Source organism: Zootoca vivipara, chromosome 6 (assembly GCF_965207765.1).
Source record: "Zootoca vivipara chromosome 6, rZooViv2.hap1.1, whole genome shotgun sequence".
NCBI lineage: Eukaryota > Metazoa > Chordata > Lepidosauria > Squamata > Lacertidae > Zootoca > Zootoca vivipara.
In genome coordinates this window covers 86,167,063-86,191,831 of record NC_142589.1, presented here as the reverse complement: position 1 = coordinate 86,191,831, position 24,769 = coordinate 86,167,063, and the positions used below count along the sequence as shown (strand labels likewise).

Below are 24,769 nucleotides of genomic sequence, written 5' to 3'. Positions count from 1 at the left end.
CACTCCTTGGCAGCAAATTCCACTGCCGAACAGCTCTTGCTGTCAGGAAGTTCTTTCTAACGTTTAGGTGGAATCTTCTTTCTTGTAGTTTGAATCCATTGCTCCGTGTCTGCTTCTCTGGGCGGTTAAGTCCAGTCAAAGGCGACTATGGGGTTGCGCCGCTCATCTCGCTTTCGGGCCGAGGGAGCTGGCGTTTGTCCGCAGACAGGTAGACTGCACCCAACCATGCAGGCTTCCATCTGAGCCATCACAGTGAACGGTCGCTGAAATTCCTGGAGGATTTCCCATGTTTAAAGTCTGCTAAACCTCAGCACATCTCCTGCCTTTGAATTCCATCGATTAAAAAAAAAAAGAGAGAGAGAGAGAGAGCCTTCCTCCTTATTCAAAGCCGTCTAGCTGCCACTTTTCTTGGTTGAGCCCAAGTTCCTATTCTTCTTCCAAGCACCACTTTTAAAGCTTTTTATATAAATTGGGTTTTTCCACGCTTGGGGGACTTACCGGGGTGAGCAACTCTGGAGTTGAGATGGGTGAGCAATCGCCGTTCAGCTTGATCCCGCTTCCTAGATCGAAATCGCAGATTTTCACGGGAGAAACCTGTGTTGCAGGAAGGAGAGAAAAGGAAGTTGCCAGTTGATTTTTTAAAAATTTTAAAAATCCATAGCTCCAGAAACTAAACAAATCTGTGAATTTCAGTTTTTCATCCCCCCCCAAGCAGCTCAAATTCAGTTCATTTACCCCCACCCCAACCTCCGCTTTCCACATCACTGTGAAAATAAGTCCACATAAAAAATCCCTGCACGTTTTCACATGCATTTATCTTAACTCATCCTTTTAACTAATATGCACAATTCTGCAAGGGGTTTTCTCCAATTCAAAGTATTACTGTATTTTTCCATGTATAAGACCTCCCTAGAGCGCACGCCTCCCGCAGAGGCATTGGGGGGGGAGTTGCGCGCCTGCCAACCAGCTGGCTGGCGGTGCGCAGCTTCCCCCCCACACCACTATCCGTGTATAGGATGACCCCAGTTTTTTGACATGATTTTTGAGTCAAAAAACCTCGTCTAATACACAGAAAAATGTGGTATTAGGCATTATTATTGGAATTATTATTCACAGAACCATTTTTGCATCTAATATCCTAGAATGGTAGAGTTGGAAGGGACCACAGGGGGTCATCTAGTCCAACCCCCTGCAATGCAGGAATCTTTTGCCCAATGTGTAGCTCGAACCCAGAACCCTGAGATTAAGAGTCTTTTGTTTCGTTGGAGAAACACATCGCAAAATCTGGAGAAGAGCAAATTGCAAAGGACAGCTGTATTATTATTGCAAAGGACAGCTATCTGTGTTGTTGGTCCAAGATGTGCAAACAAGCTATGAATCACACACACACACACACACACCCATCATTACCAACAGAACACCTACGTTCCTCATTACAATATCTGACCGCTATCCCAGGTTATTCTTTTTCCTAGTAACCCCTTTATTGCAACATCCTGCAGAAGGCAGTTCCACAGATCGCACACGAAATGGCAACTGTCTCTTTAGACAAGACAAGAGGGAACATCCTGTTAATGTGTTTGAAGCCACTCCTTACCTGATTGGAGCTTTCACAAAGGATATTTTCTGGTTTTAAATCTCTATGTGCTATTCCTGAAAAGGAAAAGTAAAGAGAGCATCAGCAAACAAAAGCAGAGAGTCTAAACTTCTTGCAAGATCAAAGAAACAGCAACTGGGCTGGAGTATAAATATATGTTACGGAAGGAGAAAGCAAAGGCACTAGTCCCTAAGAAAACGAGCTCCCACCCTGTGGAACACCCTCCCATCAGATGCAGAGTTCAAAATGCGCCAGGGGCATTTTGCAATTGGCTATCGGCTACTTGCGACCAAGTGAAGATGCCCGGGAGCCAGAATGGTGCCTGACATCCCCACCATCTGGAGGTGCGTGCCTGGGGATCCTCAGATCTGGACTTTTTCACACACCAATCCCATAGCTGCCAAGTCTCCCGTATTCCCCGGGAAACCCCCATTTTTCCAGCTGTTCCCAGCCGAAAAAATGGATTTTTTTGTTTTTCCCCGGTTTTATTCTGGCGCGGCAGCCATTTTGGAACTGGGCGGAGCATGCTCAGAAGTGACTTTTGATGCTGCTTTGCCCAGTTCCAAAATGGCTGCAGCGCGACTTCTGGTGCGGCGGCCATTTTGGAACAGGGCAGAGCAGCATCAAAAGTAGCTTCTGAGCATGCTCCGCCCAGTTCCAAAATGGCGGCAGCTACTTCCGATCCAGTCCCTTATTTCTAGGGCCGGAACTTGGCAGCTATGCAATCCCCCAGTCCTGCAAAATTCTATTCGTTATATTTTATCTGCACAATCAGAGGAATTTCAAGAACCGAAGTGTCGCCACGAGGCATTCCGTTTGGGCAGCTGCAACCCTGACTTAAGGAGCCACCTGGTGCCTGGCCTATATCTCTCCTAACACCGGGTTGCATGGCAGGGGAGGGTTGGACTAGATGACCCTCAGGGTCCCTTCCAACTCTAACATTCTAAGATCCCTGGGCCTCCTGCAGGAGGGAGTTCCATGCTTTTCAACACTGAAGAAGCCCTGCCTTTCTACCTTCACCACACTTCCACAATTTCCAGTTGCTGGAGGAAGGAAAAACTCCTCTTTCTACTTCCTCCATGATTTCCTCCATAAACTTCTACCGTGTCGACTCTTTGCTCACTCGCCTTTTCTCAAAACTGAAGGGCTCTAAACCAGGCACCCCAAACTTTGGCCCTCCAGATATTTGGGACTACAATTCCCATCTTCCCCGACCACTGGGTTCTGTTAGCTAGGGATCATGGGAGTTGTAGGCCAAAACATCTGGAGGGCCGCAGTTTGGGGGTGCCTGCTCTAAACGCTGCAAACTTCCCTCCTAGGGGGAATCCCCTTGAGAGTTCAGATTGCCCTCTTCCGAACTTTCCCTCCTCTCATTTGCATCCCGGGTTGCCAGACAAAATAACAGTAATAAGACCCAACAACCCCGTGGTATTTGCAGACTAGCAAAGGATTTGCTGACCTTTGTTGTGCAAGAAATTTAGGGCGCTGGCGATGTCGTTCACAACCATACTGGCCTCCAGCTCGTTGAAATGGCGGCGGCGATGGATGTGGGTCAGGATGGAACCTGGAAAAGATCGGAGCAGAGAGAGAAAAGAGGGCACAGAGCAATGTTAGCGATCTCAGGCAGCAAAAAATAAACGTTTGCAGGTCTGGGGAACAATCAGCGGAGCAGACCATGCCGAAGTTGATGGTCTGACTCGAATCAGTTCTCAATTTGGAACCAAGAGGACTAGAAACATAGCGTTTTAGGAGGAAGGCTGTTGGTCTGCAGTAGAATGGCTGCATTAACCATCTGTTAATTTAGCTGAGTAGTATCTGAAAAGCAGCTCCATTCTTTACAATTACGGCAGGTAAATCTGCAGGAAGTTCACTCCCCACGCAGGGCTGCTAACTCCGGGAAGAAGTCGCAAAAGTCGCTGTCCTGGAGAAGCTCTCCCTTCCAATCTGGGGAGGGGGAATATCCAGAGGCAGATATTGCTGGTCTTGACCAATAAGCCTTTGAAACGGCTCAGAACCGCAATCCCTTAAGGCAGGCATCCCCAAACTGCGGCCCTCCAGATGTTTTGGCCTACAACTCCCATGATCCCTAGCTAACAGGACCAGTGGTCAGGGATGATGGGAATTGCAAGTCCAAAACATCTGGAGGGCCGAAGTTTGGGGATGCCTGCCTTAAGGACTTCCTCTCCCCGTATGAACCTGCCCGGACCCTGAGATCATCCTCTGAGGCCCTTCTTTGTGTGCCTCCTCCTCAAGAGATCCAGAGGGTGGCAACACGAGAACAGGGCCTTTTCTGTGGTGGCTCCCCGTTTGTGGAATGCTCTCCCCAGGGAGGCCTGCCTGGTTCCTTCATTATACACCTTTAGGTGCCTGGCAAAAACATTCCTCTTCAACCAGGCCTTGATGCCCTTTTAAAAGAGGCACTGGATGTGTTTCTCCCTCTCCCTCGCTCTCTTAATTCCACATCTGATGCCCTTTGCAGGAGGGGTTTGCCTTTGTTCTTATTTTTGTTTTGCGTTTTGCATTTTTGATCTCGTAATTTTCCGGATGAAGGGCAGTATACCAATTTAATTAGATAGATAGATAGATAGATAGATAGATAGATAGATAGATAGATAGATAGATAGATACTTAATTGTCATTGTACATAGTACAACGAAATTTAATGCCATCCCATAATAACAAAACAAAAACACAATTACAGCCCCCCCCCCAAATGATGATGATGATAACGACACCTCCTGCAGAAACGCAGGCACCAGGCTTTTTCAGAGGACAAGCAGCCATCCTTTACCCGAGAATAAAATCTTTTCACAGGTCCAATTCAATAATTTAATCCAGCCTGTGAATTAGATCCCTTTCCTCACCCACTTGCAGGCAAAGACTTGGACAGGCAGTTGCAGCTGACCACCTGGGTGACCAACACCCAGGACAGGCGGGCGCGGCTCAGCCAAAACTACCAGGAGGGCCAAAACAAGTTGGCCAGATGAGGCCGGCAGGCCAAACCTTCCCGAACGGCAACGTGCCAGACACGAGCGTCGCTACTTGCCTCCTCGCATCTTCTCAAACACGAGATAGAACCGGTCTTCCTCCTCAAAGAACTCAATCAGCTCCAGGATGTTCCTGCCGTGAGCAAGAAGACAGGGGGGACATTGGAAAACGGGGGGAAAGATGAGATCTCCACTTTGCATGGTTTTCACCTAGAATGAGGACGTCTTCCCCCCCCCCCAACTGCACAGCCTTGCCAGGTCAGGCCCCCCTCCCCACGTTTTCTTCCCCCAAACGGGATGCGCCTCCAGGAAGCCTGCAAAAGCTAGGCTGTGAGATAAACTGCTCTTGAACATGGAGGTTTCACGGGGGCCAACCAGGTACTGGTGGAAACTGAGGTTTATCTGAGCCACTAACTTAGGCACTGCTAGTCCAGGTTACCCCTTAAAAAAACCCTACAGCTTTAGCCACCAAAAAATAAAATTTTAAATACCTATGTCCTTGGCACTGATACAGCATCTCTACTTCCCGGAAGACCCTGCTCCGGATGTGTCCGAGACGCTTCTCAATAATCTTTAAAGAGAAACACACACAAAGGAGCGAACATCAGCGCAGCGTCGCGCCAGGGATTTGAAAGCGGCGGGTTGGGTGCAATCAAGACTTTTGCGCCCTTTTAACATGAGTTCAAGCCGTTCTCTTGTCTCCGCGGGTGTGTGTGCATAGCAAGCACCATTCATGGCCACCCTTGTCCTGCCGCAACTCTCCGCCCACCTTGAAAGGCTAGCTCTCTAGCTGCAAGGGTGCCGTTTTGCACAGAAGACCGTTCTTGTGCGCAAGTTCCCCCTAAGCATCTTGCTGGAGAACAGCTTTTTTTTAAAACAGCATCACGATTCATCTGCTTGCGCACAAATGCTCCCCCACCCACCCAAAAAACAAGTTTCTCCGCAACTAGAAAGCAAGCACATCAAGAAGAAATGTAGACCCTGAGAGGCTTTGTTTTTAAGTGCAGGGATTTCTGTGCAAGTTGTCTCTTCAGCCTCTCTCAAGCTAAGGTCATACCACGAAGCAACAAAAAGATTTTCTTGAGCAAAGGAATTGCTCCTTGTTAGGTACCATAATCACTGCAGATGGTGACAGCAGTCACGAAATTAAAAGACGCCTGCTTCTTGGGAGAAAAGCAATGACAAACCTAGACAGCATCTTAAAAAGCAGAGACATCACCTTGCCGACAAAGGTCCGTATAGTTAAAGCTATGGTTTTCCCAGTAGTGATGTATGGAAGTGAGAGTTGGACCATAAAGAAGGCTGATCGCCGAAGAATTGATGCTTTTGAATTATGGTGCTGGAGGAGACTCTTGAGAGTCCCATGGACTGCTAGAAGATCAAACCTATCAATTCTTAAGGAAATCAGCCCTGAGTGCTCCCTGGAAGGACAGATCGTGAAGCTGAGGCTCCAATACTTTGGCCACCTCATGAGAAGAGAAGAATCCTTGGAAAAGACCCTGATGTTGGGAAAGATTGAGGGCACTAGGAGAAGGGGACGACAGAGGACAAGATGGTTGGACAGTGTTCTCGAAGCTACGAACATGAGTTTGACCAAACTGCGGGAGGCAGTGCAAGACAGGAGTGCCTGGCGTGCTCTGGTCCATGGGGTCACGAAGAGTCGGACACGACTAAACGACTAAACAACAACAACAAGGTACCATAAACACACCAGCCTCCAATCACCGCCTCCTTCATTTTTATTTTTATTTTGCAAAACACAACTGTTCCCTTTGCAGCTGTTTCCTTTTCAAAAAAGCATTTTACAAAGACATTATTGGGCTCACAAAAGCCTATTTTGCTTTTCACACCTACAATCGCAGATCAAGAAAATGCCCTTAAAATCCTAGCAGCTCAAATAGGAATTGCAACTCAATGGGGAACAGCCCAAAATCTTACTTGGTCCCACCACTCTGGAGTACAGTGGACGCTCGGGTTGCAAACGTGATCCGTGTGGGAGGCACGTTCGCAACCCGCGTCTGCACACGTGTGGGTCACAATTTGGCGCTTCTGCACATGTGTAAAGTGCGATTAAGCACTTCTGTGCATGCGCCGAAACCCGGAAGTAACCCATTCGGGTACTTCCGGGTTCAGCGTGGGACGCAAGCTGAAAAGATGCAACCTGAAGCGCCTATAACCCGAGTACAGTGATAATGGAGAAAATTGAGCATCTTTTGAGATTTTAATGAGGACTAGAACTTCCAGACACTTTACATATAATTTGAAATTCCTTCATTACATATGTACAGTGAAGCCATCATTTTTGAGACAAGCCTGGCACTTGAAAATCCAGTAGCACCAATATTCTCTCTTAATGCAAATACTTTTATTCTTCTTTCTTTCTTTCTTTCTTTCTTTCTTTTTCTTTCTTTCTGGGCGTGTTCAACATGACTTTGGGGGGGGGCATTTAGTTTCCCGTCTTTTAATTTTTATCTATTGTTACGAAAGATAATGTTCCTAAGGCGAGGAAATAAATGTATTGTCTATTGCTATATCTGTGTGCGTACACACATACGCAATTGGTTTTCTCCTGCTCCGGAGGGTGGGACTCGAACCCATGGCTTCAAGCTACAAGAAAGGAGATTCCGACTCAACATCGGGAAAGCTTTCTGACAGTAAGAGCTGCTTGACCGTGGGATGGAAGGAGGTGTAATCTCCTTTCTTGGAAGTTTTTAAGCAGAGGTTGGATGGCCATCTGAAAGGAGCTCTTGAACTGAGATCCCTGCATTGCAAGGGGTTGGACTAGATGACCCTCAGGGTTCCTTCCAACTCTACAATTCTATGAATGCGCTTGGGGGGGGTGGCTGCTTTTGTGAGAGGAGCATTCCCCCCCCCCATGCACATACCAAAAAAATATTTGCTTCTCTCTCCCCTTCTAAAATCAGAGTTCGAAGGGACCCAAAAAGTAACCTAGTGCAATGTTTCTGAAGATCATGTCTGCACCCCCCCCCCCGCCCTAGCTAGCAGGACCAGCAGTCAGGGACGATGGGAATCGTAGTCCCAAAATAGCTGGAGGGCCAAGTTTGGGAAACGCTGGCCAACTGTCCTCAACGCAAAATAATAATAAAAATTGTAAAATAAAAAACACCCATGTTACTTTTCACTCAACCCAAAGTTCTTAAGATGAGAAAGGGAATATGTGCATTTTATATTGGTGTTGGTGCTGACCTTTAAAGCCTTAAATGGCCTCGGCCCAGTATACCTGAAGGAGCGTCTCCACTCCCATCGTTCAGCCCAGACACTGAGGTCCAGCGCCGAGGGCCTTCTGGCGGTTCCCTCCCTGCGAGAAGTGAAGTTACGGGGAACCAGGCAGAGGGCCTTCTCGGTGGTGGCGCCCTCTCTATGGAACGCCCTCCCATCAGATGTCAAGGCAATAAACATCTACCTGACTTTTAGAAGACATCTGTAGGCAGCCCTGTTTAGGGAACCTTTAGATATCTGAAGGGCTATTGTATTTTAATATTTTGTTGGAAGCTGCCCAGAGTGGCTGGGGAAACCCAGCCAGATGGGCAGGGTATAAACACAGTGGCGCCTTGTTTTGAGTCCGGGATCCGTTCTGGAGCCCCAGACACTCAACGAAAGGGACATTCAACAAAGTGCTGCTCCGCGCATGCGCAGTTTTGTGCTTCTGCGCATGCGCAAAGCGCAATTCAGTGCTTCTGCCCGTGCGGCAAACCCAGAATTAATCCATTCCGGTACTTCTGGGTTTGCTGCGGACATTCCACGAAATGGATGCTAAACGGGGCGGACTCACAACGAGGTACTACTGTAATAAAATTATTACTATTACTATTACTATTATCACCATCTACATCCAAAATCCAGCTCTGGGAAGGGGCGAGGGGGTTCCTGTCGGGAGGTGCCTTCACTGCTGCAGCCCAAAATCCAGAGCCATAAGGAGCGTGAATCGGATTATTTACGGAGCTCTGAACTTTTCTCCTCGCCCCAAAATGCCGCTTTGCAGCCAAACCTCGATGAAAAGGCCCGCTTGTTCCTCTCCCTCCTGTGCATGAAAGGGAAGGGGGCGAGGGGGGGCGGCAGCGCCATGCCAGCAGCTGTTCTCCTCCCCTCCAGCCCTGGGAGGTCACAACCTTAGCCCTCCCCGGCTTCTGCCTCCACAAAAAAACGCCAGTTTTGCGGCCACCGCCCTCCCTCCCTCCCTCCCTCCCTCCCCCTGCATCTCCCATGCGCTGAAAAAAGCAGCCTCTCGCCCCTCCTGCAAGACTGCTCGGGAGCCTGCAGAGAGGAATTTCCTCCTTGGGGGTGAAAAAAGAGGCAGGGGTCCGCAGAGGAAAAGAAGGAAGCGGTTGCACAGGGTGGCAGAACACGGAGCAAGCGGCCAGAGAAAAGCTTTCTTTCCTCTCTCACGAAACTCAAATCTGTGGACGTTCCTTAAAGCCAAATGCAAAGAGTTGTCCTTGCTCCTATTCCACCAGCACAAAGACCTACCTGTGAAGTGTTTCTTTCATTCTCTCTCTCCTCCAAATCCCGGCTAACCACACCAACTGGGAAAACACTACCACAGATGTTTCATGCTGGAAATTCCTGACATACACACACACCCAATTTTGGCCCAGAGAAGACCTTCACACAGCGCCTGATTGAACTGTGGAACTCCCTGCCACAGGAGGCGGCCAGGGCCACCGTCGTGGACAGTTTTGAAAGAGGGTTTGGAGGAGAGGGTCCATCCATGGCCGGCAGCCACAATGGCTCTGCCCTGCCTCCATGGTCAGAGGGCAACCATAATAGGCTACAGTAAAAGGACAACACAACCACGTCGCACCCAGAACGCAATGCATCTGAATGGCAGTTGCGGGAGGGGAGAGAAACCCGCTTGCAGGCTTCCCACTGGGGCATCCGGCCGGCCTCCGTGAGAATCACAGATTTGTAGAGCTGGGAGGGACCCCCGAGGGTCATCCAGCCCAACCCCCTGCCATGCAGGAATCTTTTGCCTGAAACGGGGCTCAAACTCCAAAGTCCCCAAGCTGCCTTACCTTCACTGCATACTCTTTATTGGTAATGAGGTTAACACAGGCCTGGACTTTTGCATGAGCGCCTTCTCCGAGGACCTCTTCTTGGAGTTGGTAAACGTCTGAAGGTTTGAGGGGGACAGGAAGAGAGAGAAAGACAAGGAAAAGAGAATTATTCAGTGGGGGGAATCAAAGTGCTACTCCCTGCGTCATTGCCTGAACTTTGTGTGTTTATTCCAAAAACTGTGTTTATATTCCAAAGATTCCACATAAAAGTCCAATATATATTTTTTAAATGTTCTTGTTATATCGTCAGCTTCCCATCTCATTTTCCTTTTCTTTTCTCCCCCTCCCTTTGCCTGTCTTCCCTCTTTTTTAACACAGTCGTAAGACAATAATCTTTCATTCTTTCTGCTGCTCATAGTTTGAATCCTGATCACGGATTCTTCGTGCTGTCGTATTTCTCCAAATGATCCAGCACACGGAAATGCTGTTTACCTTCGCGCCGGAGCGGTACCTATTTATCTACTTGCACTTTGTGTTTTCGAACTGCAAGGTTGGCAGGAGCAGGGACAGAACAACAGGAGCTCACCTCGTCGCGGGGATTCGAACCGCAACATCAATGCCCCCCCAAAAAAAACAAAGCATACTGACAGACCGCCTAATAGTAAAATAGCCAGTAGCTGCACTCCCTGCCGGTTTAAAGTTCTAGTCCTCATTGCGTCATTGCCTCTCACCATTCCTGCCAAAAATAAAACAAGGTGCTAGTCCTCATGATTCTGAGCGACCAGGCTGGTTTAAAAAAGGAAGCTCTCCTTCAAACAGCGCCACACCTTTGGGCCTCATCCAGCTCAGTGCAGCCTACACCAACCTTTCCCTAAATGCAAGAGTTCAATCCAGGGTTTCCCAAACATGGTCTCCAGGTGTTTTTCGACTACAATTCCCATCATCTCTGACTACCAGTCCTGCTAGTTTGAGATGGGAGTTGTAGTCCAACAACTGCTTGAGAACCAAGTTTGGGAAAACCTGGTCTAATCCATCTCCAATAAGCCTTTAAATAAGCACCAATTCCTTTCCTAGCCTTTGGAGCAGATTTTGTGCATTTGTATCGTTTCCTGGTCTGTTTAGATTGCAGGGTGGGATTTATTTTCTTTTTCAAAGTTTGCAAATTTGGACAAACAAACACACATCTCTCCTGCAACAGCATCCTCTTGCTGCAGGCTTCTGCGGACACAGCCCCTCTCATGAGGCCGCAAGGACTGAGCGGAAAACGTTTTGCTGCAAAGGGAAGGCGGGAGGTGAAGATTTCGAGAATAAACGCTGAGGACTAGCAACTTGAGCGGCTCACCTTCAAACCTTCCGGAAAAGCTATCTGTGGCCCGACAGCGTTTTTTCTTTTTGTTTCGTTTCTTCGCGTTGGGGATGTCAATGGGCTGACTTGAAGGCATGTCTGTTCCACAAGATTTGAGGGTGGGGGGGAGAATCACAGTTAAAGTAGCATTTGAACCCAGGACCAGGCACGCAACAACAATCCCTAAAGCCAGAGGTGTGCTGGGTTCTAAGGTCGCCCCAAAACTTTGCCTTTTGCATGAAACAGCCAACGGCTTATATTTCAAGGTAGACTCTCTTTGAAAACGGAGGCTCCATTACAGCAATTAAGACCAGTGTTGGGAAGCTGTTCCACATGACAGCTGTGGGTGGGGCTACAGGCAAATGTGGGTGGGGCCATTAATAAAAGCTCCACTTTTGTACAGTAGGGCAGTGCAGTGCAGTGGTTAGAGCAGTTTCCCAAACTTGGGTCCCCAGCTGTTTTGAGACTACAACTCCTATCACCCCTGTCCACTGGGGTCCTGCTAGCTGGGCATGATGGGAGCTGTAGTCCAAAAACAGCTGGAGACCAGAGTTTGAGAAACCCTGGGTCAAGACCAGGGTTCAAATCCCCACACTTGCTCACAAAGCTCACTATGTGACCTGGGCAGGGGGAACCATGAATGCCAGCTTAGAGGAACGAGGTGGCACTCTGAATACAATAAATAAATGGGAGAGTTATGAGGGCCAGATGGAGATGTCTCGGGGGCCACATTCCTCTCCCCTGCAGTTCACAATCCCTGGAACAGATACCCTCTATCGAATTCTCTGAATCTCAAGAGGCGTAAACCTAGGAACACAAGACCTACCCTAGTCTCTCTCCCCTAGTCTTTTTCTTCCGCCTGACCCCTTTCGGAAAGCAAAACAGAATAAAAGAGAGATGCTCACCGGGCCGAGAGGGGCATTCGAAGTTGAAGACAGATTCCAGGTGAGTGGACTGGGAGAATTCGATGTCAAACGGGTTCTGGCCCTGGGAGAAGAGAAGGAAAGGGGCGAGGGAGAGAAAGGGTCACATCCAAGCCAGAATTAAAGTGGGGAAATCCTGGTAAGAAGCTTCTGGGGAGATACTAGGGGTCTGCTAGACCTGAGCAACATACTTAGCCTCTCCTAGACCTGAGCTGCATATTCGGTAAAAAGCATTTGCTAGACCTGAGCTGCACATTCAATTTCTCCTAGATCAGAGCTACACATTCATCAAAAGGCACTGCTAGACACGAGTGGCACATTTGGCCTCTGCTAGACCTGAGCTACCAGCTTCTTAAAACACATCGCCACCAAAAGTTTTCTGGCCAGCCACCCAAGCGCAGAAAACTTTCGAAGATGTTCACCTGCCTGCTCCCTTTAGGTGAACAATATTTAATGGGCGCAGCAGGCAGGCCCATTAAATTTGGCCAGCCACCCAAGCTGGCCATTTTGTACATTTTTAAAAACACTTAGGGGCTGGGCTTTGCTTTTCCAGAGGCAGCTCAACCCGGATGGAATCGGTTGATTAAAAAACAAACAAAAAAGTAATTTGAACTTTTCTTGTGGACTAGAAACCTAGCAACCTGCAATTGCAGCTTGGCAGGAGCAAACTCCGAGCGGCACGGCTCCCTTGAAAGCGCTCAAACCGGTTTCTTCCCTGCCGTGCGACACCCCAGCCAGAGGGAACGGAACCAGTTACTGTAGCTGACTCTTCCCCAGTACACAGCCGCCGTCTCCGTGGACAGGTGCGACCCAAGCGGAGGCAGCAAAAGGAGGCCAACGGGGAGGAGGGAGGAGAACGATAGGGTAGCCTAACCAGACCCGGCCGGAACGCTGCCCCACCGGCTGGAACGCTGCCCATAATGAGCAGGGAGGAGACTGCTTGCTTGGGAACGGCGCCTGCTAGACCTCAGTTGCGCACCAAGCCTCTCCTAAACCTGAGCTGCGCATGTGGCAGATTCCTTTCTGGGCTACACCACAGGGATGGGGTGGGGGTGGCAAATGGACTTTGAATACATCCCCCAGCATTTATATTAAGGAGGAGAATCGTGGGAATATTAAGTGTTGGAAGGCACCCCGAGGATCATCTAGTCCAACCCCCTGCAATGCAACGGTGTCCCATACGGGGATCAAACCTGCAACCTTGGCATTATTATCAGCACCACGCTCTAACCAACAGAGCTCTCATCCATGCTCCTCAATTCCACATTCTATATTCAGTACCTTGAATGTAGAAGAGGAGCACCTCAGGGAACAGGGCCTTTCGCAGAATCGGGGAACTGCTGGAAGGGACCCCAAGAGTCATCTAGTCCACGCACCCCTCAATCCTTAGCATCTCTTTGTAGGAGCCCCCCCCCCCGGTTCTTAGAAACTCAGCTATCTAAGCTGGGCACCTTCACTGCAACAGAATGTCTATTTGCCGGGGGGTTGGACTAGATGACCGCCGGGGTCCCTTCCAACGCTACAATTTCAATGATCTCAGCTACATTGCTTGACTGTAGTTTGCTCTTAACAACAATTCACTCGTCCCCATATGCAAGGCGGAGAAACACACACAGCGGAAATGGAAACGGCCTTGACTCTGGACCAAAGCAGAGGTTTTCAAATGGAGCCCAGATATCTCCATGTCGGCCCAGCCGGACCCATGCCAGTAGCAAAATCAGCATTTGAAATCCTGAGTCAGGCTCATTTGCCAAGTCATCTGGCCCCAACAAGGCAACCTGGAATTCCTTTTACCCAAAAGGAAACCCTGATTTAAGGAGCGATTTAGCGACTGACTTCCATATCTGAGCTTCCAGCATTGCTCCTTGAGTGTTCTGTTTTTAATGCTCAATGCTTTATTACCGGTATGTTTTATATATTCTGTAAGCCGCCCAGAATGGCTGGGGAACCTTGCCGGGTGGGCGGGGTATAAAGAATAAAATTGTTGTTGTTGTTGTTCTCTACACATGCTCAAGCAACTCTTCCTTGGCCCAGTATACCTGAAGGAGCGTCTCCACCCCCATCGTTCAGCCCAGACACTGAGGTCCAGCGCTGAGAGCCTTCCCTCACTGCGAGAAGCAAAGCTACAGGGAACCAGGCAGAGGGCCTTCTCGGTGGTGGCGCCCACCCTGTGGAACACCCTCCCATCAGATGCCAAGGAAATAAACAACTATCTGACTTTCAGAAGACATCTGAAGGCAATCCTGTTTAGGGAAGTTTTTAATGTCTGGTGTTTATCATGTTTTTAATATTCTGTTGGGAACGGCCCAGAGTGGTTGGGGAAACTCAGCCAGATGGGCGGGGTATAAATATTTATTATTATTATTATTATTATTATTATTATTATTATTATTATTATTATTATTACAGTATTCCCCTGGGGGAAACAAGCCTCTGAGGATTAAGCCCCTCCGTTCCCATCGTAAACCCCATTTATTAGCACCCCCTGACCGCAAACCAAATCCATCCCCATCTCATTCCAGGACAAAAAAGGGAGGGAGCTCTGGCCTTGCAACAAGCAGCGCCTTCTGAACCCGCAGCCTGGATAGACAGGCTGTCCTCCCGATTGTTATGAAATCTACTCAGGTGGAGGAGGGAGACGCCTCCCACAGTAACGTAGAGAGAGAGAGAAATATTTTGTTAAAGCTCTCTGAACACAAACACACCCCTCTGTTGCCCTGGTCCCTCGCAGGGGCTCAGAACAAGCATGATGCTCCGGAGGGTAACACTCGAACCCATGGCTTCAAGTGACCAGAAACGAAATTCCAACTCAACCTCAGGAAGAACTTTCTGACAGTAAGAGCCGTTCGACAGGCTGCAGACTCTCCTTCCTGGAGGTTTTTGAAGCAAAGGTTGGATGGCCCTCTGTCATGGATGCTTGGCTTGAGATCCCTGCATTGCACGCGGGTTGGACTGGATGACCCTTGGGGATCCCTTCCAGCTCTACGATTCTGGGATTCTATCCGCACCCTCAACCTCCAGACCCTCTTTTGAAAGCCAATCTTCTCCCACACCCCTTTAATCCATTCTCAATGCACGAGGCTGGGCACATTGTGACATCAGATTGCGGCTATTAATGTTTTGACGTTTTATTGTGTTTTTCTATGTGTTGGGAGCCGCCCAGTGTGTCTGGGGAAACCTTGCCAGACTGGAGGGGGGGGCGGGCTATAAATTATTATTATTATTACTTATTATTTCCCGCTCCACTTACGCCAACCCCCCAATCCCCTTTGCGGCTGTTTAATTTCCACCCAGCCCCCATCCCTCAAAAAATGCAAAAACAAAAAACAAAACAAAACACACAGCAGACCCCATTTCCTGCTTTCTCCTTCAACCTCTCTGCTCCTGCCACTTTGGATTTTGCAAAACCCGGGTCTGGAAATTCCCCGTATGCAAACTCCCTTGCGCCTTTGCACATCGACACACCGACTGCAGAGCCCAAGATGTGCTTACATAACCCATCCCGCGCTGCGCCAAATATCCCTCCATGGGGCCTCTCCCAGCCGCGGCGAAGTTACATCACCCGGCCGCAAGCGAGTTTTGCAAAACACAAAAGGGGGGAAACTGCCGGCAACCCTCCTGTCGCGACACCGCAAGATGACAACAAGCGCCTCCATTCAGTGGCCTCCTTCCTCCACCCCCTGAAACACACTTGTGCGCACACAGAAACCCAGATCCGGAGGCTGCAAAGTCCCTTCATTGCTCTCTTTTAAAACTTGTCTACTTAAGGACCCAGGCACCCTTTTCACGACAAGCAAAAAAATGCAAGGGAATTTATTGTGCAGGCGTTTTTTGTGTGTGTGTGTGTTTTTTTTTAGTGCCGGCATGTTTAAAAATAAGCGCAAGGACATTAATTTGAGATTAGGCAGCAAAGTCACAGGGTGGCCACGAGGCTTCTACCATTGCCAACCCGAAAGGCATCTTGAAAGAAATCTCTCGGAAAAATACTGGCAGGAAACGCAACAGGGGAAGGGGGGGGGGTCATGTCCAGCCCCGTGCAAAATTTGAAAGGAGGCACAACACCCAGATTCTAAGTTGCAAAAAAAGAAAGAAAAGATTTTGCATTACATAAGGAGGAATGGAGTACGGGATCTCAGCATGTGCTGGAGAGGGAAACGAAAATAAGATTATTTCTAAGAGCAGCTGTTATCTGCAGACGGAAAACCTTATGAGGTTGGTTGTAGGGCAGGGAATGGAGTTAAGAACATCTGAGATTTGGAGGCATGGATGGAGGAGGCCGATGGACCCTACAAAAGGTTCCCTCTCTCACCCCACAGTTATCATAGAACTGTAGATTTTTGAGGGACACCAGGGGGTCATCTATTCCAACCCCCTGCAATGCAGGGAGGATTTGCACGCAGAAAGCCTAGGTTCAATCCTCAGCATCTCTGACTAGGAAATCCCGGATAGGCGCTGCCAGTTGGTTGTCGTTAATACTGAGTTGCATGGACCAGCAAGGAAGCTTCACAACAACCTTGCGAGGGAGGCTGAAGCTGAGCGAGAAATATTCCAGATATCAGCCAGCAAGTCCAGTGAGGGTTTGGAGTCACAGGCTCCTCGGTGCCCGACCTTGATGCCACACAGATTCACTCGGGAAGTCTGGGCACCGTTTCAAAACCAGCATCTCACAGCTGGAGCAGGCGAGACTTGGGTTCGAATCCCCATCGAGCCACAAGCTCAACTCTCCCGACTCTGCTACCTGCAAAAGTTTGTTACGAAGAAGCAGGCCTCTTGCGGGAGAGGGGACAGAGCAAAACCCTTTGGGAAGGTCACCTTTCTTCTCAGAATCGCCACTCTGGCTAGGCTGGCCTACCTCGCAGGGTTGTTGGGGTGATTAATTGAACAGAACCAGGAACGCCGCCACCTTGAGCTCCGTGGACAAAGAAGACGGGCTACAAACGCAGTAAGTAAGAGGGAGCCTCGCCACCCCAAGGCATAAACAGCTCTAGGCCAAGAACACTGCTGGGTTTTGCAGAACTACAAATCCCATCATCCCTGACCCTGACCATTGGGCTATGGTGGCGACTGGGAGCTGGTGCCCAGCAATGATGACCAGAGAACCCCCATGGCTGGGTTGTCTTGACCCACACAGCTCCTTGTCTGCAACGTTGCAGGTTAGACTAGTAGGATTCCAGCTGCACAAAATTGTGCAAACTTTGAGCCTTGTAAGATTACGTCCGCCATGGGAAAAGAGTGAAAAGTTTTTCTCCCTCTCTCACGAACGCCTGTGGACGTCCCAACAAAGCTGAACCATCGGGAGGGATCTTGTGCACCGTTAAAACTATGGAACTCCTTCTTGCAGGAGGCCCTCATGCCCGCCAACCCAGAATGTTTAAAAACAGGATTAGGCAACTTCATAACAGACAAAGCTACTAGCCAGGAAGGCTAGAAAATGCTCCTGAAGACCAGTTGCTAGAAACCATGAAATCGTAGAGCTGGAAGGGACCCCGGGGGGTCATCCAGCCCAACCCCCTGCAATACAGGAATCTCAGCTGAAGCATCCATGACAGGTGGCCATCCAACCTCTGCTTTAAAACCTCCCAAGGGAGACCGTTCTGCAGGAGGAGAGAGTTGCTCTTTTGCTCAAATCCTGCTTTTAGGTTTCCCATGGGGAACCAGAAGCTATGGAACCTCCTAGTCCAGAGGCAGTCTATCTGGATCCCTCGGTTCATTGGGGGGGGGGTATTTGGCCACTGTGAGAACAGATGCTGCCAAGCCAGGTGAGTCATCACCCGTCTCATCCTGCAGTCTTCTTCCAATGTTCTTCTGGCAAATTCAGCAAAGAAACCCCAGGGTCGTGGGTTCGAGCTCCACGTTGGGCAAAAGATTCCTGCATTGTAGGGGGTTGGACTGGATGACCCTCGGGGACCCCTTTCTATGATTCTATTCCCCGGAGGGAGTCCCAGCTTCTGTTCTGACTTGCCCAACCGGTCTGGCTCCGAGCCGCAGAGGACCAGCCCCTCCCGCGTGCGTGGCTCCCAGCCTCTGCCAACCGGGACGCCGGCATCCCATAATTAGGGAGAGCCCTCGGCAACAAGATGCAGCCAGACAGGGAGGGAGGGAGGCTGCGCGTCACGGGACAAACCCCATGACTCTGAGCGCAGGGTTGGCAGCCCTGCAGGGAGGAATTAAATCTGCAGGGGCCAGACGACCAACCGGGACTCTGCTATCCCGCCTGTAAAATGGGTACAAGACAGCAGTGACAGAAGTGGAAGCCTGCCTGGCCTCCTTTCTTTTGTCCATTCAAGAAAGGCAAAAATATTGGGAGCGTTTTCTGGGCGTTTTGCTTGAAATTCTGCAGCAGAATAAAGTCAAACCCGGGTGGGGGGGGGGTGCACAACTATTGCAGCAGCCTGTCCTCACAGTGGCCAACCAGATGTGTGTGTGTGCCCCCCCCCCCGCGCCGCCTCAAAGGGAAGCCATAGAATCAGAATTGTCAATTTGGACGGGACCTAAAGGGTCATCTAGCTCAACCCCCTGCAATGCAGCTGTCCCTGATAAGGATTGAACCCACAACCTTGGCAAGGCCAGGCTCTAACCAACGGAGCGACGCAGGCTCCCATGTTGAACCTTTTGAGTGGCAGGAATCCGTCATCTCACGAGCTAAAGGTCACCTGCTGCCACACAGCAGTTCAAACAATTGCAGCCACATTGCGGGATCCTGACTCACACCAGCCATAATCTTATTTCGTGCAAATTATAAAAACAAAACACTTGTACTGTATGGCATTATCCAATTTGGCCTCATTTATTCAGCAACACATCCTGGGAGACGGGAGAGTGGACACAAGCAACCATTGCTACACAAAAACACACATGCCTGAAGATCAACGGGAACCACTGCCGAGTGTAGCAACAATATCTCTTCCTCCATGAGGACTAGAAACCTGCCTATGGAGAGCAGAGAGCCGCAGCGAGGTCACGCTGCCACAAGCTCCCCACCGAGCCAGCCTGTCAAAGGGTGCTGGGGAGCTGCCATCGGCTCATAAATCACAGAAATTGAAGCGGCGCCTGACACATGACTTGCATCACTCCCCAAACAAGCGCCTACCCACAGACTGGCTTGGATGACGTTTCAGGCAACCAGTTTGGAAGGACAGGATCCCCTGACGCACTTGCACAACACAGAAATGGGCCCTAGCCGTCTCCCTAAACACACGTTCCGGCCAAAGGAACAGACACAACCGTCTTTTTGCTCACTGAGCAAAACACACACACACAGAGACACAAGAACGCCAGCGAAACTAAAAGCAAGCCTTCATTAAATGCAAGCACCCAGCTCTCTCTTTTTAAAAAGAGCTTGCAAGCGCCAAAGGCTTCTCCTCTAGGAGGCCGACCCAGCAGCAAATTAATTCCTGTCCCTCTTAGGAAGCAGAAATTAATCTCGCACACACAACGCAGAAAAGTAAAAATGCACAACAGCGCTCCATGCAGATGCCTGAAACTGCAACACAACTTGTCGCTAAAGCATTGCTTCTGACAATGCACACCCACCAAGACAAGAAGTCGCAAATCATTATTATTACTTTTATTTTTAAATCATTATGTCGGGTTCCTCTCTGCCCCCAACCACCTGCTACGTCCCCATGCCGATTTCTGCCTTTTGATTGTAATCTCCTCGGGGCTGAGACCCTCAAGTCCAGATGCTCCTCTATAATTTGATGGACAAGGTCAAAAACTTGCTTTTTGGTGGGGCAGATGGCAGTGAGAAGAAGGTCTATTCCTCAGCATCTCTAAGTAGGGGGGGGATATATTATATGCTACTATTATACTGTATCTGCAGCAGCAAAAGTTTCGGGGTTAGACCTACTAAGGAAGCATTTTCCACCAATCTGAGGAAGACCACCTATACCACACAGGATCCCTAGTCAGCTCCCCTAACCGACTAGGAGTCCTGTGTAGCTCAGAAGCTTGCATGCAACTTTTTTTAAAAAATAAATAAGCCTTTTTATAATGGATATACGTGCTGCAAAAGTTTCAGTGCTTATATATTAGCACTGAAACGGTTTCACAGCACATATTTTGATTCCCAACATAAGTCTCTCTGCAATTTGTTTTTTTTTAACCAATGAGCAACAAAGGCATTGCAAGCCTAGGCCCACTTACCTGGGAGTAAGCCCTATTGAATTCAGTGGGGCTTCTTTATGCTTGTGGTTGCATTGCAAAAACACAACTTTTTTTTTAAAAAAAGGGGGAAACAGAAGCAAGTTTCAAAAGGCATTAAAAAAACCAGACGCATTAACTCCGCAATCCGACTTCCGCTTAATTATGATAGTTTTATCCTATCTTACCTTAAAGGAACGGTGGAAACCTTTGAGTTCTGTTTTCTTTTGCACCATCTTGGAGGTTTAAAAAATGCAGGAGAAGATGCAAATGAAGAAGGGGCAGTAAAGAAAAGAAAAGGGGGGAGGCGAAGGAAAAAAATTGGGGTGAAGCTAGTCCGGGTCTGGCGATGGAGGCCCTGTAAAAGGGGAGAAAAGAGGAGAAAGATTTTTTTTATTATTTTTTAAAAAAGTTCAAGACTCAACCACTGGGTGCATAACCATAAAATTGCTGTTGGGTTTCTCTTGGGGGGGGGAGGGGATCTAATTTTTGACAAAGGAAATTTAAAAGCAAAGCACCCAACTCCTGGAAAAAGGATAGAGAAATGAGAAGGACGGTTTGCAAATGACACACAACACAGGAACAGTGTGAACCCCGAAATGGCAAGCAGGGATTTTTGCAAACACACACAAAGAAGTGGGGGCTTCGGGAGGGGGGAGAGAGCAAGTATTTTTCTCTGACAACAGAGGCACAGAAATCCTCTTATTTAATCATCATCATCATCATAATCACAGTAATAATACTTTGTGCATTTAAGATTCAGCTCCAACACAAGGCCTTTATTACAAAAATATCTCCCTCTCTCTGTGTTGCACCAGATTTTCGGTCCCTTTGTGATGCAATGAAAAGCTTAGGAAGAACACTCCTTGTTTATTATTTCAAAGAGATTTTGCTTGAGGTTTTTTTTTCAAAGGAAGGGGAAAACAAGATTCTTGGAGCAAAGGCAGATGTTGGAAGTACTGTACAGGCCCCGGGGAAAGAAGGGGAAGGGGGTGTGTACGAAGGGGGTGGGGCAACACACACACAGGCCTTTTGGAAAGGAGGGATGATGCAGCCAACTCAAGCCCTACTCACAAGTAGACCCACTGAAATCAATGGTCGTGCCCATAGATTTAAACAGCGGTTGCAGTTAGATGCAGCTGAGAACTGGCAAGAGAGGAATGTTCTATTCCCCCCCCATCAACAACACAAAATTTTATATTTCCACCCCCCACCCCACCCAGTGGACCCACAAAAACCAAATATAATTATTTTGCAGCTGATCTTGTGGGCAGATGGAAGAGACTTTTAGAGAAGGAAACTCGCAGATTTGCAGTAAAAGTAAGAATAAACCCAACGGTCTCTGGACTTTATTCTGAAAATCAGCAATGGGGTGGGGGGGGGAGAATAACACAACAAAAATACACAGGCCTTTTTCCAGGAGGGGTGGACTATTTCCTAAGCCGCCCCCCAGGGGGGAAAAAACCCTACATCCTGGACAGGAAGGGAGGGGGCGTGATCATTAGCGTGAGTTCATTTTCTATTATTGCATTCAGGAAGAAGGTAAAGGGGGGGGGAGGAAAAGAATCACGCACCATTGGGGGGGGCGTGAAACGGATACGCCCCCGCAAAGCTTCCCCCCCCCCGCAAACACACCTCCCCAGGCTTGCATTACAACAACAAAATCCAGCCCTTTCAATGCTATATCAGGTTTGCAAAAGGAAAAAAAAACATAAATTTTCACACACACCCTATTTGCAAAAATAAGCGGAGGCACCACAACAAGGTAAAAAAGAGAAAGGGGAAATAGCGGGGTCTGGGGGGTGAAGGAAGGGCTGCCTATCCGGCCCCTCCCCCTTCCTTTCCCACTGCAAAACCCCTCCCCCCTTAAAAAAACACACACATAAGAGATTCAGCTGCGCGCGCCATGCAATGAGTTTGCAAACAAGGGGGGGGGTGCAATACTTCGGGCCTTTATTTACTGGCGGGGCATTCACACACACCCCCACCGTCATCTTAAGTCGTCTTCCCAACCATTCTCTCTCTCCCCCCCCCCCATTTCCATTTCAGAACTACGGAGATCCAGTTGCCTCTGGTTTTGCAAATCGCTTTGCAAACGCAATAGCGAATGCAATGGACGCGGCTTTGCAAAAGCGGCCGGGGGATCTGCCCCAGACCAGGAAGCGGGGGTCTGACCTGGCTGCTCCCCGGCCCTCGGCAGCCCTCCCACCCGGCCCGCGGTCTCCCTTACCGGGCTCGGGCTCCGCAGTGCTGGCGCCACTGTAGATGGAAAAGGCACAGCCGGGCTCTGCACGGGAAGGGAGGTTCGGACGAGGCTGCGCGCGGAGCCTTATATAGGCGGCGGCCCCCGCTTGCATCAGCTGAGCCCGACCGGCCCGCCCCTGGCTCCACCTCCGCCTCGGCTGGTCGGGAAGGGAAGGGCAGCGAGCAGAGACGAGCGGGGAGCAGGAAGACAGCGAGTGCCTCTACACATGTGTAGAGTGTTTTCTGCTCCTGCTGTCTCCTCTAGGAAAGGGGTGCCTCTAGGCATGGGCAGAGTTCCTCTGCGGCAGGAGAGAGTGAATAGTACCTGAAAGCATGTGCAGAGTGTTTTCTGCTCCAGCCACATCCTCTAGGAAGGGAGTGCCTCTGGGTATGTGCAGTGTCTCTGCGGCAGGAAAGAGAAAGCAGAGAGGGCCTCTACACATGTGCAGAGTGTTTTCTGCTCCTGCTGTCTCCTCTCGGAAAGTCCTGCGACTTCCCACTGCGTTTCTCCCCCAACTTTTACCATCTTCTCAGTGGTATTTCTAAACATGCACAAATCCACAACCTGCAAACCTCCTCCTTTTATGGGTGACATCTGCAAAGCCTACCCGCTTTTTCCCCTCTGTGCAGATGTCCTCCTGGAGACACATTGCAGGATACGTCCCCCTGCCCAACCCCATCCGGCTTCCTGCACTTTTCCACCCTGCCAGGCGTGGCAGTGGGGGTGCATGCAGACAAATGCATACTGCATGTGCAATTTCACATGCCCATTGTTAATAATAATAATAATAATAACAATAACAATAATTTATTGCTGGACTAGACTACGCAATCCAGCCTCTAAAACACCCCAGGAGTGTAGAGGGTGCAAAATACGCCACAATTCGTCTACCACATTCGCCAAAGACAGATGCAACCACAATCGGCATTCCTGGATTGCAGGGGGTTGGGCTAGATGACCCTTGGGATCCCTTCCCGGGATCTGTAATCCCTCCCTCTCTCTCCCAGGTTGGGATTCGAGGAGGCTTGCAGCATTTGAAAAGCAACGTTTGAAAATGCAAAGTAACAAGGGCAAGTTAACGAAAAACAGTAATTAAAGCGCATCGGAGCGCATTTGGAACCAGTAATTAAAATCCCGTTTGCCCTGCCAAGCAGCCCAGTAATCGCCATTGTCCAAAGGCCCCTCCAAGCAAGGTCTTAGCCTGTCACTGGAAGGAGAACGAAGAGGAACCAGTTAATCCGCAATCTGGGAGCCACCACAGAAAAGGCTCTGTCAAGCCCCACCAGCTGTTCCTACGTGATTGGTTAATACAGCTTCTAAAAACCAGTGTCTTTTTGCAAACGGGCATCACTTTGTGCATGCTCAGAGACTATTTCTCCTTAAATTTCATGTTGCTGTCATTTTAAAAGGCCCATACCTATCAAGAAGGGGTTGACAGACCCTCCAAGTGTCCCTGTTTTCCAGGGACAGTCCAGGGCTTTCAAAAGCTGTCCATTTATGATTTTCCCACTTTTCCTTAGGATGTCCCTATTTTCATTGGAGGAATATACCGTACACCCTTTAGAAGACATCTGAAGGCAGCCCTGCATAGGGAAGTTTTATAATGTTATATCTTTATTGTCAGAGTGGCTGGAGCTATATTGTTGTTGTTGTTGTTGTTGTTGTTGTTGTTGTTGTTGAATAGAACATCCCTATTATCCTAAGAGAAATGTTGGAGGTTATTGAGCTTTGTGTATTCTCAGAGGTTAAGCCCACTGCTGGCGACGAAATGAAAGTTAGCAGTCCAAGGGTCAATAATGAGGGGCTGAGTTCAAAAGCTACTTGTGCAACCATAGCCTGATTCTTCTCCCTATAGGGACATGCAAAGCGTCTTCACATGCACCCATTTGTCTCTGGAAGTCAGTTTGCCTGTTGCATTTCTGCACGATGCACTTGTGTGCATCCTTGGAATCATTCCTCGGAGCGGGAGAACCGGTTTTGCCAGGCTTTTGCACCGGGCACCACTGAATGCTCCAAACTGCTCTAAATGCAGAGACGTGCAGGACGGATGAGGCGGTCCGTTCTCTCTCTGCGCGAGTCACTGCTCTGGTCTTGCCAAAACTGTAGGGGGCTTGGCTTGCTTATTTTGGGGGTAACTCTTTTAGCAAGCATCTTTCGGAGGCTAGGTGGAGTGGGGTAACTGGGATTGGGAGGTGGGGCTTATAAATTCATTAAACTCCTCCCCAACTTCCTGCATTGCAAGGGGTTGGACTGGATGACCCTGGGGGTTCCTTCCAACTCTACCATTATTTGGTTCAGCGCGCGCACACACACACACACACACTAGTTTGACCACCAGACTACATACTTGGATTGGGTCAGCCAGTCCCAACAGGGAGATCGAGCTTAGCCATATTCCCAGGGAGATGCCTCCCTGTTGCCCCCCTGCCCGAGTCCCTGTTCATTGTGCGCCTCCTTCCAGTTTCAACACACAAGCAAAAGCTTGGGAAACGACAAATAGCACGTCATGGACATC

General features: G+C 49.2%; 1 protein-coding gene across 3 annotated transcripts in view; it reads right to left on the bottom strand.

Moving 5' to 3' along the window:
- MKNK2 (MAPK interacting serine/threonine kinase 2) overlaps positions 1–22,314 on the bottom strand; it is a 33,574-nt gene extending 11,260 nt beyond the window's left edge. For 2 of the 3 annotated variants that reach the window (XR_015950749.1, XM_035119469.3), the window contains exons 1-10: positions 22,240–22,314; positions 20,198–20,367; positions 11,850–11,931; positions 10,942–11,043; positions 9,618–9,715; positions 5,076–5,155; positions 4,644–4,717; positions 3,057–3,161; positions 1,598–1,653; positions 499–594 (exon numbers count right to left, since the gene is read on the bottom strand). Coding sequence is in view for 2 of the 3 variants with exons in the window: in XM_035119469.3 (XP_034975360.1) it covers positions 499–594; positions 1,598–1,653; positions 3,057–3,161; positions 4,644–4,717; positions 5,076–5,155; positions 9,618–9,715; positions 10,942–11,043; positions 11,850–11,931; positions 20,198–20,245 (741 nt within the window). In the remaining variant the exon portion in view is untranslated. Of the gene's footprint in view, positions 1–498; positions 595–1,597; positions 1,654–3,056; positions 3,162–4,643; positions 4,718–5,075; positions 5,156–9,617; positions 9,716–10,941; positions 11,044–11,849; positions 11,932–20,197; positions 20,368–22,184 lie in introns of all 3 variants that reach the window. The other variant, XM_088672943.1, reaches the window with a different exon arrangement.
- Positions 22,315–24,769: the final 2,455 nt, after the last annotated feature.